The 14,201-nt window shown below is 28.1% G+C and overlaps 2 protein-coding genes across 2 annotated transcripts; one reads left to right on the top strand and one right to left on the bottom strand.

The window, feature by feature from the left end:
• The first annotated feature begins 868 nt into the window (after nt 1-868).
• Nucleotides 869-5,281, top strand: Obp6 (odorant binding protein 6). The gene is made up of 5 exons (XM_018551330.1): nt 869-990; nt 1,863-1,944; nt 3,984-4,072; nt 4,736-4,847; nt 5,205-5,281. Exons 1-5 carry the CDS (start codon nt 889-891, stop codon nt 5,279-5,281), a joined length of 462 nt encoding a protein of 153 aa, XP_018406832.1. The 5' UTR covers nt 869-888.
• A 1,728-nt stretch (nt 5,282-7,009) lies between these two features.
• LOC108782928 (adenylate kinase isoenzyme 1) lies at nt 7,010-8,305 on the bottom strand. The gene is made up of 2 exons (XM_018551331.1): nt 8,170-8,305; nt 7,010-7,560 (listed from the first exon to the last, which is right to left on the bottom strand). The coding sequence occupies exons 1-2, from the start codon at nt 8,303-8,305 to the stop codon at nt 7,010-7,012; spliced, it is 687 nt and encodes a 228-aa protein (XP_018406833.1).
• Nucleotides 8,306-14,201: the final 5,896 nt, after the last annotated feature.

The following is a 14,201-nucleotide window of genomic DNA, read 5'->3' on the forward strand; positions in this document are numbered from 1 at the left end:
GTAGTCGTTAATAATTTGTAAATTGATAGATTTGTAAAATGATAAAACAAGGTACAATATACAATACTGCATGCACGTATAACTTAACATAATTATATGTTAATGATAATAATAATAAGTAATGTGCAATTATAGTATACGTATTATTTAATTATTAAAATTAACTAATTGATTTTAAATACCGCAGCGTTAGAATAACAAAATAATAATAGTCATTAACGATCGTTTGTTTAAAATTAATAAAAATTTCATTAAAAAATTACACTAACAATAAGATAAAGAGTGTATATCAAGTACACAAAACTTTAGTAAATATACTTTTTTTGTTAGACTCTCAACAATATTATTAAAAACATCACTTTTTGCGCTGAAATTTTAAGGCAAATAAAACGAAAATTAAGAAAATTATGGTAAAAATAATTTCACATTATTATAAATGAAAATAATAATTGAAAAGAGATACGTTATAAGAGGAAAATATAAGTTCAAAATGTTAAAGTTAAAGAACTGTAATTAGATAATTATTAGTAAATGTTATTTCTAAGGAAGAAAATCATCTCTTGTCTTTTTGATATGTATTTTTTTATGCATTTTGCATCATTAAAGACATAATTATGAGACCAAAAGTAACGCACTTGCATAATGTACTATGATTATCTAACCTCTAGGAATGACAATAAGACCCGGATGTCAGTATTAGCGTTAAGTATCGTTAATTACATCACCAAAATGATAATTTAAGTCTATCAGATATGCCACCTCATGAAATTAATAATTCTCCTTCTTTCTTACTTCCGCATATAAAAATAAACGAATGAATTTTGCGTGAGATTTACAACAGTCGGGTCTAGTAGCGATTCATCTATATCGTGCTAAAAAAGAGATTAAATGAACAAACAAAATCAAAGGCAACAAATAAGAATGAAAGGCACTGGTACGATTTTCTTCATTTCATTCATACTCATGGCAAATCTTCAAAATAGCGAAAGTGTAAGTTTCTTAAAGTAAATACGAATTTGTTGCATATCCATGAAATATTTATAATTTAATATTAGAAATATTTAATATTAATGAATTATTACAAAAATAACTTAATATTTTCAAAATTAAAAACAACAAATTGAAAAAAAAATAATATAAAATTTAATATAAAATTTGTTAATATATATATATATATATATATATACACACACCTAATGATGAAAAAAAATAATACCTTTACTTGGTAAAAGAGTTAAAATATTTTTTGGTATTATGACATTTCTCTTATATTATAAATATTTAATATTTACATATACATATATTTTTATTTACATATATACATATTTTTCAAAAATTACTACATATACTTATAAACTTCTAAGGAACTAAAGATGTTCAGAGAATATGCATATGTTTTTTAAATGTCTAAGGATGTTCTTAGAATATTTCTTTGATAAATCTCGCACTAAATCTTTTACTTTTTGGATCGATAATTTTACAAGTTGTAATTATTCTTTCTTGAAGATATATTACTTACACAGCTAATAAATAATATTATTAAATAAAATATATAATGTAAAAAACAAATTTGATATTAAACATTAATAAAATATATGAGTTGAATTCATCTTGAAGATAACTATAATATTATGAAAATATGCATGATGTTATTCAAAAAATTCAAGATAAAATTTTTCAATCCTTTTAGTACAAATTATTTTTTACATGAAATCGATAAAGATTCATTAGTTTAATTTTTTATAAAGTATCTGAAATGCCCCAAAAATCGTACAAAACATTAAACATTTTATTTGTTAAGACGTATTAGAGTCTCGTATTTTTTCACTCACAATATTACTAAATTATTTTTAATTCTATAGAAAAGATTGTCCATTGAGGAGACGAAGGAAGCTCTACTACCACTAAGAAAGCTTTGCATTGATAAAGTGGGCACGGATCCAAGTATGTTCTACAAAAAACTGAAGTCTTATATAATGTTATAAATTTTTATGTAATGTAACCAAACGTACATCAAAATTTTTAGACAATATAATTATATAACAATGTTTTTTAATTTAGACAAAATTTAATAATATATAATGTATTTGATATTTGACTGATATCAAGATACATAATAATAATTCAAATACCTAAAAGTATGTTATTAATTATGTGAAATATTATATATTTCTTGTATTACATCACATTATACATTAAATCAAAATGTAAATTTTTTTAATTTAACTAAAACTTTTTAGATTTATACTGATTAATTAGATTGATATTAATTAAGAGATAGACTAATTTTATTATTTACGAAAATTAAAACTACTGTTTTATTGAATTTTAATTTTCTTCAATCTTAAATATTGATTTATATTATATCATTGGCTTTAAACTTAAATTTTTGATATATAAAATACGCAGGGAATGGAAAGTTACTTTTTAAAAATAACTAGTTACAGTTACTCGTTACCGAGTAAAAAATGTAACTAGTTACAGTTACAGTTATCGCTTTTTAAAAGTAACTCGTTACAGTTACCGTTACTTGAAAAATAACTTTTCGTTACTTTTCCGTTACTTTTTTAAAATCAATTTAAAAATGTACTTTTGCATTTTTTTTTATATGTAATACTGACAAGTATACAGTTTAAAAAAAAAAAAAAAAAACAATGTAGAATGGCTCAAATAATAAATTAAATAAAAATAAAATGAGAAGGGTTACGAGCCAAAAATGAAACAGTTTATTTCCGATAAGAACGACGATGACAATGTAATTAAATGTATAAATATATATTAGAACAATACCAAGATAAAAACAAACGACGTTTCGACACTTATTGTCATCGTCTTTTAAACTGTTTCGCTTTTGGGTTCATAACCCTTCTCATTTTACTATTATTTAATTTATTTTTTAATTTTTTTTAAACACAATTTTGTAATTCTAAAACCTGTAAAATATGCAGCAAACTGAAATATTTGTATGTCCTATGTATTACATAGAAGATAGAAGTGTAAAATAATTACTGAATCATAACGGCCGAATGTCTAAGGGCTTTCAAGTCATATTGATAAGCGCTAAATAGCATGTATCCAATCGAACCGTGTTCAATCGTGTGCAAAGTAACGACAAAAGTAACTGTAAATTTCGTTACCGTTACCCAAAAAATGTAACTCGTTACCGTTACAGTTACCAAAAAAAGAAAGTAACGCAGCTACCAGTAAAGTTACCAAAAAAGTAACTTGTAACTGTAACTTCGTTACAAGTAACGAGTTACTTCCATTCCCTAAATACGTAATAAATGTGTATGTCCGCGCGCGCGTAATAAACGTTTCTCATGATATACAGAATGTCTCCGACTTACGGGATTGCCTCTCGTGAGCAGGTACAACAGACTGAACTAAATCAAAAAGTCCTTCATAATTTTTTGCAATGTTTGCAATATTTTAAAAGATATTTAATTTCTAAAAATCCTTGAAGAAGCACATATCCACGCGGACTATAGTCAAGTATGCACCCAACAGTCGCGATCGCTTATTGCACAAGGAATAGAGATTGCTTCAGTTAGGCTGGGTCCACAATCTTGTTTTAAGAGAAAAGGCGTAAGAAATTGACCAATTAGAGTTGATTGCGAGCAAAAAAAATAATCAGCTGTGATTAGTCAATTTCTTACGGCTTTACGACTTAGGGCCTTTTAAAGCGAGGTTGTGAACCCAGCCTTATGACGCTTTGTACTTAATGTGCACCTATAGTATAGTTTCCGCACAAGCAACTGCGACTAATGCAATAGGCGTATACTTGACGGTAATCCGCGCAGCACGTATGCTTATTCAAAGATCTTCAGAAATTAATATCTTCTAAAGTATTGTGAAAATTGCAAAATGATAAAGTGATTCTATAGGTCTGGGACACTATGTATATAGAGTAAAAGTGATTTAAAAAAATTAATATAATAGAAGTAAAAAATATATTTAAGATTATAATATTGATTTATACTTAGAAATGATCGACGACGCAAACAAAGGTATTTTCGTACCGGATTGGAGATTACAATGTTACTATAAGTGTTTACTGCTAAATACAAAAATCGTAAGTAAAATTTCAATAATTTCAATAAATATGTTTTAAAAAATAGAAATAAGTTCTGTTTGTAATATAAACTGCTGTTTACTTTTGCTATTACGGACATTTATAGTTGTCCAGATTCGCCATAATGTGACCTTTTATACATATAACAATAAGAAATTAATGATGGAATAGATATTTTCGAACTTATTTATAAAACAAACAAAATTGATATTGATAAAAAAAACTTGCATATAAAAATATCTTACGCGTTATGAGCACTTAGCAATTTTTTTTACATAAAAAATATTGTTTGCATAGTTTATTAGATTCAATATAATAATTGATAATAGACTCCTTATATTTCTATAAAACAAAGAAAATTTAAATCAGCCAAATAGGAGTCAGCGCGGTAAGACGTGAGCAAATTAATAGAAAAATATTTACTAAAACATATAATACGTAATTACATCAACAATTGAAATTTCCATTATTAAATTGATGTTTAATATTTCCGGGCGTTTCGGCTATACATTTTAGTTATCTTCAGCAGAACATTTTAACGATCAATTACACAGTGTTCAACAGAAAGCACAATTATCGGCAATTAATTTCTTCGATTTATTAGATTCATTTACAGTCTTGATAATTATCTACGTAAATAAATTTATCTTTCTCTTGTTCTAGATGAAAAATGACAAAATAGTTGAAAAAGCTATAAAAAATATTGTAGAATCCATGCTAGCGGAAGAAAGCGTACCAAATGTTATGAAAGCGATGGAAAATTGTTTACCAACTAGTAAGCAAAATTGATATATATATATATATATATACATATATATATATATATACACTGTTAAAAAAGACATGAAATTTCATGTAAATGTAACGGAAGCAAATTTCAAGCAGATACATTAAAATTGTTAAATCTAACAATAAGTTACTTATAATTTTATGCTCGATCATTGACAACATTGAACGATTTTAATGTACCTGCTTGAAATTTGCTTCCGTTACTTTACATGAAATTTAATGTATATATTTTTAACAGTGTAGATTTTTAAATAAAACATCTATTTATTAAATTAAAAATAATTATTATTATCACAAATTCTGTAATGTATAATTTTTTCATGTTTATCTTTTATTTTTGCAGTACAAAAATTTAAAGGGTGTGAATTAGCATACGAATTAATTAAGTGCAGCCACAAATATGGTTCTTCGGTAAGATAGATTTTTTGATTTCACCAATATTTTTATAACAGCAATAAAAAATCACAGTTTTAATGATTAAATAGAAATAATGACATTAAAAAGAAATTTAATGTTTTATAAACTAGCGTTCTATTTATTATATATATTTTATAAGTTTATAAAGTATTATAAGAGATATATGATTATAAAAATAGAGATAGAGATAGAGTTTTGGTTGCTATTTGATTCATTTGTGCGTCTTTGTCGTACGACAAATGCGTGTAGGACAGAGAGATCCTTTGATCTCTCTATTCTCTATTATAATCAATCAACACAGACTCGAAACAATAAAAACGCACAAATGAAATAGAGGCCAAATACAACAGTATACCAATAACAACAAAAATCGAGGAATTTATTTTTTCGAAACTTTTTTTACTCATTTGATCATTTATAAAATTGAAATAAAAGTACGAACGTTTTTAAAGATTAAGTATACATCTTTTAATTAAGTAGTATTCACAATTTCTATTTCTTTCAGTTTTTGCCGTAAAGAGATCTCTTTCAATGAATGTCCTTTATTTGGATAATTATGGGAGCAATTTTGGTTCATCTTATATAATAGTTATATAAGGAAGCCACTTCAGAACGATTATACATTACGCATTGAATAAGATTGAGAAATGTTACCAAGTATACAGTATATTAAATATGTTAATTATTCATGACAAAATAAAAAACATTACCTGTATATTTAATTATTCATTAAAATATTTTGTAAGTGATTAACATAATGAAATTGTTATTACAATATATCGAAATTTGAACAGTGTATGTATTATATTATATAACGCTCCGAGCTGTTGACCACGGCTCTTTGCTATGTCCAGGTATCGCTCCATTCAAATGCATTCCGTTCGGTGATGACCTAATGCATTTGGCATTTTTTTAATTTCGTGTTATGATTTTCCAAAACACGCGGACTTTTTTTTGTTCTATCTGTCAAATTTTTTTCAATCAGTTACTTCCGCAAAATTGCATTCTCACAACTGCTTGGAAGATTAATCTCCATTTGAAAATTGTTGGGTACTAGGTTGGCGAACGTTCGCAGAAACATCTCAGATAAAGTGTGCTGCATAACCATAGCAAAGCCGTTCAACCAATGAATATCCGACAAAAAAACGCTATATCAATTTACATAAGATGCTCATTAATTTAAAGGTCTTGCTCTATGCAGCTTTATGTCATTTTGTGTGTAATGATCTTGATATGTACATCTATTTTTTTTTATTACTTTTTTTGCTGGGCTCAGTATGAGTATTTTAATTCTAGAAAAAAGGAAGACTTGTGTTTCACAGACGCAAATTAAAATTCCTTTTCTACGATTGAAATACTAAAATCCAAAAATACTTTTTACGAAATTGAAATGGCTCAATTGTAATCTTTAAATCAATTTTTTAATATTATTTGTTATTGACTGGTCACATAAAGAAATAATTAAAAAAACAGTATTTCTTTCTTTTAAATATCCTGTTATTTTTATTGTAATATTTGTTAAAATATTAATTATTGTATAATATCTATACGTATATATATAATAATTATTTTAATATACAGCATAGTTTTTTAAATATTTTCGCACGAAACAAAGTACAGTTTATTTTCGTTATGCAATTTAAAACTCTCAATTAATTTATAAAGCATAATAATCAATGCATTACTTAGCACTAGTTCAGTATAATTATCATATAAACAAACATATTCTAATTAACTGCTTTTACTAGATGTATTTGGAAAATTTATCAAGACATTATTAATCGCGCTGCATATGTCTCTAAAAACTTCTATCTCATCTCTTTCGCCATCAATAATCACTAGTCGTTTCTTATAATACCTAAGAATAGGCTTGATCATTCGACTGTGTTCCTTAACTCGTTGCCAATTTTCTTCAATACTGCGTTCTTGCCTCTCAGTGGCGGTGATGGTCTTAGCTAGGATTCTGTCCATCAGTAGTGAGTCTCTGACACATAAGTACAGGACAAGGTCTGGTGATCGGATTTGTTTATTGAAATGCTGACACTGTGTCTTCTCCCTAGGAAACCCGCTCAGTAGAAAACCCCGCGTAACATTTAAGCTGCTCAGCATCCTCTCCTTGATTAGTTCTACCATGACATCCGAGGGAACTAATTTACCTTCCGACATCAAATAAGCTAAGATAACGCCTCTTTGTGAACCGGTAGTTATTTCATTGCGCAACAGTTCTCTGCTTATAATGGCGCAAAAACCGTAATGTTGTGCTACCCGTATACATTGTGTCGCTGTATAAAGAAAGGCTCAAAGTTATTCTATTACAAATTAAAACTAGTTCCATATCATTATCTTCAAATATCATAATAAAGTTAATGTTGTCATTTTTACTTTTATTTTACATATAGAGTATTTTCCAGCAAAAATACAACGAATACAGTGAATTATTTCATTCTTATTTAATATTAGCAAACAACAAGGTTATAATAGGTTTATTTGCGTTGCTTAAAATCTTTAAACATTTTTACAATTAAAACGAAATAAATATGCATATATGGATATTAAAAAGAGAGAAAATAAAGTACTGAGTGCAAAAAGTGTAAAGAATACGCGGGCAAATCTAATCACTTGCTGAAAAATGCTAATATATATATTTTATTTTAATAAATGCAATATATTTTATATTATATATACAATTACTTTAATAGTACACAACAATTTAATATTTTATTATTTTATATAATATATTCTAAATTTCTCTGGAATTATTAAATAATATTTTCATTAGCTATATATATAAAAGAATTTGCAAATACAAAAACATTAATTTTATTAACTTGATTTTTTAAAAGTTTTTTTCATATATAATATAAAGATGCACAAATAAAAATTCAACGAACACTTTCCTGCTCCGGGACCTCCAATCAGAAAGATAATTGGCAATCCTGATTCTCTAATTGGTGAAGCATCGAGCCCAATGTTTCTTGGTATCACAGCACATAAAGGATCAACAGGTCGCACGCAGTTTAGGCCCATCTTTATCTTCTACAAATATTATTTATTGTTTAAAAATACTTTAAAAGTAATTATTAGAAGTAACTTTATTTAATATTTTTAAAGTAAATTTGTGTAAATATAAATTTTGTTAATACATTTGGGAAGACGTTATATTTGTGTTATTGTATCTTCATCATTTATCAAAAGTAAAACAAAGATAGAATGTCACAAATAGCGCTAATTGCATCTTCCTGAATGCACCTCTTATATGACATACTAAGGTCCTTGAAGTTGAAGCTTTAAATTATTAAATGTAATATACCATGGTGTAATTAATAAAATGAAGCATTGCGTATAATAGCGACCGTTCACTATTTCAACCAATCAGAAATGAGGCTAAATCAAAGCGGCAATTTCAATTTATAATAGTACAAGATAAAAATATCATGTTTAAGCTATATTTCACAATTTATATATATTTTCACATAAGTTTATTAATATATAATAAAATAAAATATATAATAAGAAAATTAACAAATATAGAATTAAATAATCTTATTACAGTTATATTCTTAATTTTTTTCGTGATATAGGAAAATATTGTTACCCACCCTCGTAATCACGCAATTTGTTAATTTATCAAAAATCTCACTGTTTGTTAAATTTAGGATCATGGTATTTTGAAAATTCTTCTATAATATTCGCCAAGAATATGAAACACTCTGCACGGTAAATACAATAACTCCTTGGCACGATAAAAAATTATTCCTATCAAGTGGTTCCATAGCTACTGTTGGTACCGAGATGAGGGTGTGAGGAACAGAATCTGTGCGCAATATATCCTTCTACATATATTAAAGCTTCAGTTTCCATTTTTTGCAGCCCTATATTTCTTTCTCAAATTCTTCTAATAATTGTAATTCGACTGCCGAGATACTTCACCACTGACTCTCTAAGAAAGGAAACATAAGCAGGGAATAATACAATTGAATCAAACAATATTACAATTATTTAATTATTAAATTATTATTGCACATGCACAATTATAGCTGAGTACCGGTATTTATAGTTAGTTTTCTTATATTCAAGACCGTCTTAAGTTCAGTTTTGAGGTGTCATGAACCAATCAGACATTAGCATCTTAAGACATTACTTAAAACGGTCTTAAAATAAGACTATATGTGAATACCGCTCTTTGAAAAGAATAAAGATACAATTTGGAACGCTCTCTTTTGGATTACTTTTAATAAAGGCAGCGTAGCACTGTATTCTTTCTAGTAGTAAGTATTATATTTTAGTGATAAGTTACTTTACTCTCGTTTATATTCATAATCGGTTCCTATTTCAAGACCATCTTAAGTAATACCTTAAGATGCTAATGTAACCCTCTGATTGGTTCGTGACATCTCAAGACTGACCTTAAGACGGTTTTTAATATAAGAACTGACTATAAATACTAGCCTTATTATCGCTTTTGTTCTCTGAATATGGCAGAATCAATAAAAAAATCATCAGGGTGCACTCAGATGGAGCGGATCTACGGAAATGCGGAATTGGCGGAATTGACGTTATTTCGTCCGCCATTTCGTCATTTTCTTTATATTTAACGGATTCCGCAGAGATATAAATTGAGGAGTTTTTTCGTTATCTAACCAAAAGCAACCGTGACTAAGACTATCTTCGTTATCAGGGATCAGAAGACAAAGATAGCCTTAGCCGGATCTATGAAGCTGGCACGACATTCTGTCGATATCAAAAAAAATCACAACAGTTCCAGTAGCACTTTTCATAGTTCTACAGTTCCACCTAGAAATAAAAAATAGTTCCGCAGTTTTGATATGAAAAAACTAAAATTGAAAATATGGCGTGCTAACTACACAAATCTGGCACATCAGATTTCCTCTAAAGTACGAGAAAAAAATTAATATTTGCACTTTTAGCAACAGTTCCCGATAGTTCTACTAAAAACCAACTAAGTTGGTTTCAAAGCATTTTCAAAATAAAATAACAACATTTAACAATTTTTATACATCCTATATATAGAAAATGGCATAAAACTTCTAGAAAAAGTGACGTGCTGACTATTTCTATCAATTTCAACGGCAGTTCTCATTAGTTCTCACAGAGTTCTACGCAATGAAATCATTTATAAGCAGAGTTCCGGTTCCGGCCTCTACATATTTTTAATCAATTTTTTAATACCTGAGTCCAGCACGACACTTGTAGAAAAAGTGACGTGATGGACTCAGGTATGAAAAAATTGATTAAAAATATGTCGGAAGTGCACCCATAAATTCAGCCATTTATTGTGAGATCCGATAATCTCGGGTACACGGAACTCATCGACTCGCGTAAAGATACACGTGCGGTCTCGCGCTTCGCGTTCACTTGGCACGAGACACTACCGTGTCTCTTGATGCTAGAATCGGTCCGAATTCTCGAACTAACAATAAGAATGTGCAGCCAATCAACATGTAGTTTTTTTCGTAAACAAGTTGATTGGTTACACGTTTCTTGATCCGAGAATTTGAATAGAGTTCTAGCACCGTGGCCACAAGGATTTACATATGCGCGGCATGTTTCGTACCAAAAGAAAAATACGGTACTAATTTCATAAAATTTATTAATTTTGGAGACATGTGTGTATATATATGTGTGTGTTTTAAAATTTAATATTACTCGATTTTTTTTATTAAAAACTATGATTTTAATTTTAACATTATCATTCGAGTTTGATTATCAATAGATGATAATGATGATAACTGTAGAGAAAAAATTATAATTTTTTGGTAATATATAAAATATTATAGCATTAAAAGTATGCATACTTATTTATAATAAAAAATTACAAATTTAGTTATGTTTTATCAAAATATTTAAATTAATAGATGTTTATTAATTGTCGATAATATCATCGTTCTTCAATTATCCCCGGGTCCTCGGGGCTCCATTGATAGTCATAAAAATTTGTCCAGAGCCGAGTGTCTTTAATAGTTTCTCATCAGTGTTTGAGTCTAAATTAATTAAAATTAAAATCATAAATCTATTATTGACATGTTAAATACATAATCATAAGAATTTGAATGAAAGACTACAATGCACTCTGGTATTATACTATGGAAACTAAACTGCGTTCCAACAAGTGTATCCACAGTGGAACACAAGTGTAATGTTTTGTGTCCTAACCGGAAAACCTTTGTTAGCTACAATAATATATTGTATGTCAATAATGCAGTTCTGTGACTTAATTAAGTTAATAGGAAATAGAGATCAATTAGTAGATTTTCTAATTCAACATGGTATGTTGCCATCAATGATTAATTGTGAAAAAATGTAGAAATGAATTAAATATTAACATGGAAATATTAATATTTGATTGTCGAAAAAGATATATTTTTTATCAGATGGACAAGAAAAGAAACGAATTTTCAAACAATGTTATTTTGACAAAAAGGCAAAAGCAGGTACTTGATTTAGCCGTAATAATTTTAGTAGGGTAACTCCAGCAAATACGCTGTGCGAGGATATACGGCCGCAGAAGTCAGAAAAAATAGAAGGAGTGGGGATAATTTTCCGGCAACTACTCTGTTACCTACTAGATACTGCCTTTATGTTATATTAGTATTGTATTATAATTTCAGGTTTTTACTGTTAGTATTAATGAAATTATTGAGAGTTGTATCGATATATAAATGTTGTCACGATGTGCAACGACGTGACAGCTCTAAAGCTCCTTGTTGAACTAAAAAATGATAAAGTAGAACTCAATTTCGAAATTTTTTATCGTTTTAGCATAGATTTTACCTTGTAGGCATGTATTAATGCATATACTTTAATTCTGGAAAAGGATTTTCGAATCTGTGAATGACGAAAAAAGTATTTGCGATACAAAAATTATATAGTTTAGTCGGTAATAATTTATCGAAAGAGAATAGTCCTGTTTTATTGTTCTTAAAGATATATACGTGTCTCATTAAAAGTTTACCACTAAAAAGTAGGGATGTAACGAAAGTGGTTATAGCGAAAACGAATGCGAAAGCAGAAGATCTTTTTTTCTGCTGAATGATTAAATCAGCCACAATTACAGACAGTCACGAAAAATAATATATAATATTTAAAAAATATTGCTAATTCCTATTCAAATTATTAAATGATGGATTGAGAGAGATGAATGCAAATGTGTAAATTAGTATTTGCATATGAACGACTTATTTATTTTAAATTAAATAATCAAATAAAATACAAAATATAATTATAATTATATTAACATACATTAATTATAATTATATAAAATAAAAATACAATAAAATATATTCTTATTCTTGAATTTTGTATTACAACTCGTAAATACATAAAATAAACTGACTCATGTATAACTCTTTAAGTAAAATAACTCAATATACTTTTTATTAAGTCAACATAAAATAAAATTCTTCTAAGAATTAGTTATACTTTTATATTATATACTTAATAAGAATAAGTATTACTTATTAGCTTATTTAGATTGGCAAACCAACAAATGAAATGTAAACTGCTTTCCCACCATCTAATGTGCTCTCGGTGAAGCTGCGAATTCCACGGGCCGGACAAAATCTTTCGTTAAAACTTTCGCATAATTAGATGCGAAAGCAAAAACAAAAGCGAAAATGATGCGAAAGTTTCGCTTTCGCATATGCAAAAGCGAATATTTATTACATCTACTAAAAAGAAAACTGAAAAAGAAAACTCATTATAAACCAGTATTAATGACACTGCAAAGTTTTACAGAGCAAATGTAAAAAAGGCGGATGCAAAGGCAGTTTGTATATAATTGAAAGAGAAGATACAGAGGAATTTGTAGAGACTAAAGATAACGAAATATGATATCTAAATGATTCCAATGACCTTGAAGAAGATGTAGACTGCATACCTGTTGTAAAATGCAATTTAAATATCGATTCCATTAATATTTTTATACATTATTATTTATTATACATATATATGTAAATAAAATGTGCATATTGAGTGCGTTTAGCAGAACACAACAGTGTGAGTTGCAATTATTTTGTTTATTTGATTGTCTGCTGAGACAGAACCTTTTCTCCCTAGATCTAAAAATATAATCTATAATCAACGCAAAAAAAATTTTCAACAATTGTAAAATATTGTACATACATGTTCTGCTGAATCCAATCATTGATGTCAAAGAAAATGGATGTATGCCATATGAAAATTTTGAATAAACAGTGGCTGTGTTCTGAAATACAAAAATACTGAAAATCTGTGGTGATATATACAAGCTGTCCAGAATTTAAATGTTAAAACTTCGGGAGCGTGTAGAGAATCGATAAATTAAGAAGGAAAATCCTGTAGGGATATGCTCTTTTTTTGCTTCGTTTCGGAGAAGATCGCAAAAAAGAAAGATAAAACGTAGCTTTTATTTTTGTACATTCTTATTATACTTATTTACGTTGTATTTATTCACTTACTTAATGTAGATATTGTTCAAAATATTGAACAATATTTTGCTGCCAAAATATTGATCTCTTGCAGCAATGCAAGCATTGCATCTAAAACGGACAGCTCGTGTTGTAGACACTAATCTGGTTTTATTTGGTACACTGCAGCCTCGATTCCATTTCTCAATTACTCTCTTGAGTTGATCGACGATAAATTTAGGGCTCCTACATAAAAAAGTCTAGTGGTGTTAGATCAGGTGATCGGGATAGCTAAGGTACTTACTCCTTCAATCCAAAGTTGTGAAAAATGTCTGTCTAGCCAAGCTTGAGTAGTTCTGCCATAATAAGCTGGACACCCGTTGAGTTGAAACCATATTTCAATCCCTTGCTGTATGCGTATTTCTAAATAATCAATTTCCAAAAAATCTGTATATCTGCATTTAATCTATCGGGAAGTTTATTTGTCGTCACAATTAACTCAAGAAAACAATTGAGAA

The sequence above is a fragment of the Cyphomyrmex costatus genome, unplaced genomic scaffold (assembly GCF_001594065.2).
Source record: "Cyphomyrmex costatus isolate MS0001 unplaced genomic scaffold, Ccosl1.0 scaffold14, whole genome shotgun sequence".
NCBI lineage: Eukaryota > Metazoa > Arthropoda > Insecta > Hymenoptera > Formicidae > Cyphomyrmex > Cyphomyrmex costatus.

Coding starts and splice junctions, on each gene's coding strand:
- LOC108782928 (XM_018551331.1), bottom strand. CDS start 8,305: ATGGGCCTAAACTGCGTGCGACCTGTTGATCCTTTATGTGCTGTGATA. Junction 7,561..8,169: donor AGGTCCCGGAGCAGGAAAGT/GTTCGTTGAATT, acceptor TTCTTTATACAG/CGACACAATGTATACGGGTA.
- Obp6 (XM_018551330.1), top strand. CDS start 889: ATGAACAAACAAAATCAAAGGCAACAAATAAGAATGAAAGGCACTGGT. Junction 4,073..4,735: donor TACTGCTAAATACAAAAATC/GTAAGTAAAATT, acceptor CTCTTGTTCTAG/ATGAAAAATGACAAAATAGT. Junction 4,848..5,204: donor GGAAAATTGTTTACCAACTA/GTAAGCAAAATT, acceptor TTATTTTTGCAG/TACAAAAATTTAAAGGGTGT.